Below are 6,230 nucleotides of genomic sequence, written 5' to 3' on the forward strand. Positions count from 1 at the left end.
CACCAGAGTCAAAATCTGTTTCTCTTGGACCATGCAGGTTTGAAACCTGCCAGTTGTGACATTTGTTTTATATGAAATCACACCTTGAAATATGCTGATGGTCAGTTTTCTTGCAAGCCAATCAAAGTTGTGTTTGGCCAAGTGGTTGTCACAGACAGTATCTCAGACATTCATTTTTTTTTTCATGCGAGCTTCTGCACCTGGGAATAAGTTGAATTCAATGGCGAGTTTTATTTTCTTGCATGCACTTACCTTGACAAGTGCTAACTTCAATGGTTGAATCTATTTGTTCAGTGTGATATAACATGCTCACCCTCATCCAACAACTCAGCCTTTTCAACAAATCTGTCTTCATTGTATACCCCGTCTATCATTCCTGCCTCATCTATCATCTCTGGATCCTCTTCCACCTCCACACTGAATTCTTCCAGCTCCATCTCAGTACTATCCACTTGGTCAGCTCCATGTTTCTTCACATTGAACTCATTAATCAACAATTTCACCACCAGGTTTACCATGTGGAGGAAGCACCTGGTGTGCATCACTGCTCCACTGAACCTGAGCACTTTATCACTCAATTTGCAAATTATTATGTCATTGTTGGACGCATTATCACATGTAATACTCAGCATCTGTGTCCTATGGATTCATTTGCATATAAGTGTGTTTTGTTTTTGTGAATCATACCTTTTCTGATATGCCAAATTCTTCTAGCATCTTTGCAAATGTCTCTGCAAGCTCTTCGCCAGTGTGGGACTATGAACCTCTTAGCTTATATACACCTACTAGACAGGTAAGTTTTTACCTTCCCGACTTTGACCACATCTAAAAGTGCATCCAAAGTACCAAAGTACTTGTCTAATGCAAGCGAAGGTGGTCCAAAGTCAAGAAATGAAGGTCTGATGATGCACAGAGGCTCTGAAGAGCTTGCGACTAAACAGTGAGATTTCTGAGAGTCAGTATAATGGGTATGTCAAAGTATAAGACTAGTGAGAGTACACAAGTACAACTATGCAAAGCATATTGAAAGACTCAGAGATAGTGAGATGCAAAATGGCAGCGGTCAAGCCAAACAAAAGGATCAATTGCGTGAAGTACAACTTATCTGAAAGTGGGTCTACTAACTATGACTCATAGCAAGGGAAAGGAAGTGAAGTACAGATCAGCTGGTGAGTGAGATTATATACTACAGCATGAAAGTCTGGAATTGTGTAGGCAAGAACAGTAGTGAGATAAGCTATTTGAAATGTAATAAGACTCGAGGCGAGTCACTACACTGATATCCATGTAATAATGCACGAGGTGTGCTGCTATATGCATTATTTGAGGCTTTCTAAGAGGTCTGCTATTAAGAACAAGCTCAAGGAGGTGTTACGACACAAGGTCGTGTGCGACTTGGATAGTTCTAACAGCGACAACCATGACAGTGGTACCGAGTGCTGAGAGTTGTCGGCCTTTACAGACAAGCAAAGGTTGCGTACTCGAACGTAGCTCGTGTAGGAACAAGGGGTTACGCCGAGATAATAGCAAGGTTTACAGACAGAGAGAGGCGTCTCCAAAGGTACGAGTCAATGTCGAGCAGGTAGCTTTAGCAGGACAAGGAGTTCAGGGAAAACCAAGTAGGATTAAAGTAAGGAACATCTACTTTAATCTGCGACTTTATATAAGGCTACTCTATTGTGTCTAAGCTCAGCTTGAAGCCGGGTTCTAATCTGCTTATCTACATGAGTCAGAGATAGCATCCACGAGGCTTGCCTTCTATCTTGATAACATAAATAGGTCTTCTAGACCTATGTTGTCATGTGTCGTCATATGCGGTCCAGACCGCTGTAAAGAGTTGATTCTGTGTGGGCTCTACAAAGTGTTACCTTCAGAACTCAATGTGCGAGTGTTATGCTCGTCCCAAGGAGACTGCCTATAGAAATACTCCTTGATATAATGCAAGGGATATCTTGTTAAGATCGAGGATGAGAGAAGGGAAAGTTACCAAGAGCACGCTCAATATTCCAAGGGTGCATCCGAAGTGGTCCAAAGTGGTCCGACATCAAGAAATGAAGGTCCGAGGTTGCACGAAGCATCCGAAGAGCTTCCGATGAACAGCGAGTGTTCCGAGAGAAGTACGGCGGGTGTATCGAAGTATAAGACTTGCGAAGTAAAACTACGCAAAGTCTATCAAAAAGAACTTAGAGACAGCGAGTAGCGAAATGGCAGCAGTCAGGCCAAACAATCGTTCCAAATGAACAAAGATCGATTGCGCAAGGTGCAACTATCCGAAAGTGACTCTACTAACTATGACTCGTAGCAGGGAAAGTGAAGTGAAGTGCGAGTAGCTAGCGAGGCAGATTATATCCTACAGCGTGAAAGTCTGGAAACTGCATAGGCGAAACCAGTGGCGAGATAAGGCATCCAAAATGTAATAAGACTCAAGGCGAGCCGCTACAGAGATATGCATGTAATAAGGCGCAAGGCATGTTTGTTATGCGTATAACCGACAGGCCGACAACATATGTGCCCCTAGACATAATCAATAACAGATAACCAAGTGGAAAACACACCAGCGAAGTCAAACGGACACGGACGGGACATGGTACGGAGGATCAGAACTGTATACAGGCCTTGGAAATGGACGGATGACCTTCAGACGACTCGGACGAACGCACGGAACTCTCGGAAGGTAAATGTGTATGTGGAATACCTATGTGTTTGGCAGGATACGAGCCCAACGCCGATCTGAGTGCTACACCGCTTATCTAAGCCGGCAGTTGCCGCTTATCTTCTATCATCATCTATCGTCATAGGGCTGGTGATACCCTGGTATCGTCTATAGCCGTGTGGTGGCAAAGGGCTGGCTGGTGGCAGGGGACTCATGCCATGTTACTGTAACAGGAGGTGGATCCAAAGGGCTTGGCTTCAGCTTATGCACTGTAACAATACAACAATGGCTGGGCACTACACAAAGTAAGTACTCAGCCAAATATATGTGGTGTGGTCTTGCACAGCCTAGTCTGCTATACTTGCAAGACAAGTGTGTTTGACTTGAGGAGTTAGCTGTTTAAAAGAAGTTCTAATGTTAGTGATATAATATGCGGTCAATGATCTGAGCACAGTAAAAAATGTCTGAAGGTATAATTACAAGTCCAATGTGTTTTGGGTTAGTGGATTAGTGGGTTTTGGGTTGCCAAAAACAGGTATAGTGAATCCTCAAGGCAGTTCTTTCAATAGCAAGGTCTCCATGATTGATTCTTTTATTCTACTCTTATTACAAAAGACATCAGAATTCTTCTGGGGCTCTTGACTTCAAGACCTGTTTATCTAGCAATTGCTCTGAAAAAGTGCTGATGACAGACCACCATGGTGGGCCGATGATGTTTGTGATGTCTTGGGATTAACAGCTGTGTCATGAGTGAGGACTGACAATGGAAGGATCACATATGATTGGACTCAAGGGGGATGTTAGAGTTTAATGTACCTTGAGGATTTGCTTCTGAATGGGCTCATTGGGAGTGCATCTAACTGGTCTTAGCCAAGCAGTTGATATGACAGAATCTAATCTGTCTGTGTGGGTTCAAAATCTGTTTCTCTTGGACTGTGCAGGTTTGAAACCTGCCACTGAGCGATAAAATTGATTTTCTATGAAAACACACCTTGAAATCTGCTCATGGTCGATTTGCTTGCAAGCTGATCACAGTCGATTTAAAATCTGTTTCTCTTCAACTGTGTAGGTTTAAAACCCGCCAATAACAACATTTTTATTCTATGAAATCCAAAATGGTGGAATGTGATGAATCACGAGTTAATGCAAAATACACATCATTATACAGATTACAGACCTGCTTAGTTCAAGAGAAATATATTTTGACTCTGGCAATCACTTGAATAAGCAAAATAAAGAATCTCAGCCTTGATAGATTTGTATTTTTACCAATTTCCCAGGTTATTAGGATCAAACTTGAAAGTTTGATGTGTAATCTGCTCTTTTTCTTCTTCAACCAAGTCAAGACCTTCAGAAGAATCATATTGTTATTGTACTTATCCTTCCGAGTTTGCATCAAGACTTTGGTCATATATTGAACTCTGTGTCAAAAATACACTGTGTGATCCTTTCATTGTCTTCCATCAGCACTTTTTCAGGGAAATTGTTAGATAAACAGGTCTTGAAGTCAAGAGCCCCGGCAGGAAGTCTGTGTCTTTTTCAATAAGAGTAGGATAAAAAATCAACACTGACCATGCTATTGAAAGAGCTGAAAAATGCAGATAAATGTACCTTGAGTACTCACTTCTGAATGGGCTCATTGGGAGTGCATCTAACTGGTCTTAGCCAAGCAGTTGGTACGACAGAATCTAAATCTGTCTGCGTGGGTTCAAAACCTGCTAAAGATGAAAATCTCAAGTGATCACCAGAGTCAAAATCTGTTTCTCTTGCACAGTGCAGGTTTGAAACCTGCTAATGATAACATTTTTATTCTGATTCTATGAAGGCACACCTTGACATATGCTTATGGTTGGTCAGCTTGCAAGCTGATCAGAGCTGTATTTAGCCAAGTGGTTGTTGTATGTAACAGAATCCAAATCTGTTTCTATTGGAGCGCAACAGGTCTCAAACCTGTGAAACATCACATTTTTTTTCTATAAGAACATGCCTCAAATATTTGCTCATAGACGGTGTGTGCGAGGAATGATAGCTAGATGGAAGGGGTGAAAGGAGAAGAAAGAGTGAAGTGGGGTAAAAACTCAAATAGACCTCTGGATGCGAGTATACATTTTGCCCAAGGGAATTGCTACTTAGAACGATTCCTCTAATGTATGCTTTGATTGAAACATATTTTGAATCCATCGTGGCAATGATGTGGAAAAGAGTATTTATGATGAGTTTTGGAGAAAACTATCCATGAGAAAATATCAGAGTGTAATTGCACAGAATAAAAACATAATCATCGGCATGTTTCAAATCTGCAAAGTGCCAAGAGACACAGATTTTAACTCTGGTGACAACTTGACTAAGATCAATGGAGATCAATGTCTGAGATACTGTCTATGAGCAAACATTCAAGACATGTTCTCATAGAAAAAATGTGACATTCAATGGATTTCAAACCTGTTGCATTCCAATAGAAACAGATTTTGATTCTGTTATGACAACCACTTGGCCAAACACAACTTTGATTGGCTTGCAAGAAAACTGACCATCAGCATATTTCAAGGTGTGATTTCATATAAAACAAATGTCACAACTGGCAGGTTTCAAACCTGCATGGTCCAAGAGAAACAGATTTTGACTCTGGTGATCACTTGACAATGACATCTTTAGCAGGTTTTAAACCTACGCAGACAGATTTAGATTCTGTTGTATTAACTGCTTGGCTAAGACCAGTTAGATGCACCTCCAATGGACCCATTCACAAGTGAATTCTCAAGGCATATTTATCTGCATTCTGTCAGTTCTTTTAATAATATGGTCGCCACGATTGATTTTTTTATTCTACTCTTATTGCAAAAGACATCAGACTTCTTCTGGGCCTCTACTTTAAGAATAAACCTATTTATCCAGCAATTGCTCCAAAAATGTGCTGATGGCAGATCACCATGGTGGGCTGATGATGTAATATTAGAACTGACAAAATGCAGATAAATGTATCTTGAGGATTCACTTCTGAATGAATTCATTGGGAGCACATCCAACTGGTCTTAGCTGAGCAGTTAATACGACAGAATCTAAATCTGTTTGTGTGGGTTCAAAACCTGCTAAAAATAAAATTGCAAGTGATCATCAGAGTCAAAATCTGTTTCTCTTGGGCTGTGCAGGTTTGAAACCTGCCCAATGATAACATTTTTATTTTATGAAATCAGACCTTGACATTGACTCATGTGTACTTTCATGTTGTAGCTCATCATAGACTAAACTCTAGGTTAGCCTCGTGCCTCAGCTATCAGCTGGCAAAAAAAATATTCTGCTGTAGAGACTCATATCTTTGTAGGCTCATAGGATCCATATTTACAACTCACTTTCAGGCTCAGTTTATACACCATTATCCTCCTAATAGATTTTGACTCTGTTTCAATGTCTACTTGGCTAAGACCAGTGAGATGGAGCTCTCAGGAAAGTACGCATGAGTCAATGTCAAGGCGTGATTTCATAGAATAAAAATGTCATCATTGGCGGGTTTGAAACTCACAAAGTCCAAGAGAAACAGATTTTGACTCTGATGACAACTTGACCAAGAACCAATGAA

At 40.9% G+C, this 6,230-nt stretch overlaps 1 protein-coding gene across 1 annotated transcript; it reads right to left on the reverse strand.

Annotated features, from left to right (window-relative positions):
- Positions 1–476: 476 nt before the first annotated feature.
- F5147DRAFT_558891 (uncharacterized protein) lies at positions 477–632 on the reverse strand (the record flags this gene model as incomplete). The annotated part of the gene is made up of 1 exon (XM_041430555.1): positions 477–632. A coding segment is annotated over one exon (156 nt), but the record flags the coding sequence as incomplete, so codon positions are not given.
- Between the last annotated feature and the right edge of the window lie 5,598 nt (positions 633–6,230).

The sequence above is a fragment of the Suillus discolor genome (genome assembly GCF_016758755.1).
Source record: "Suillus discolor strain FC423 chromosome Unknown F5147scaffold_49, whole genome shotgun sequence".
Taxonomy (NCBI): domain Eukaryota; kingdom Fungi; phylum Basidiomycota; class Agaricomycetes; order Boletales; family Suillaceae; genus Suillus; species Suillus discolor.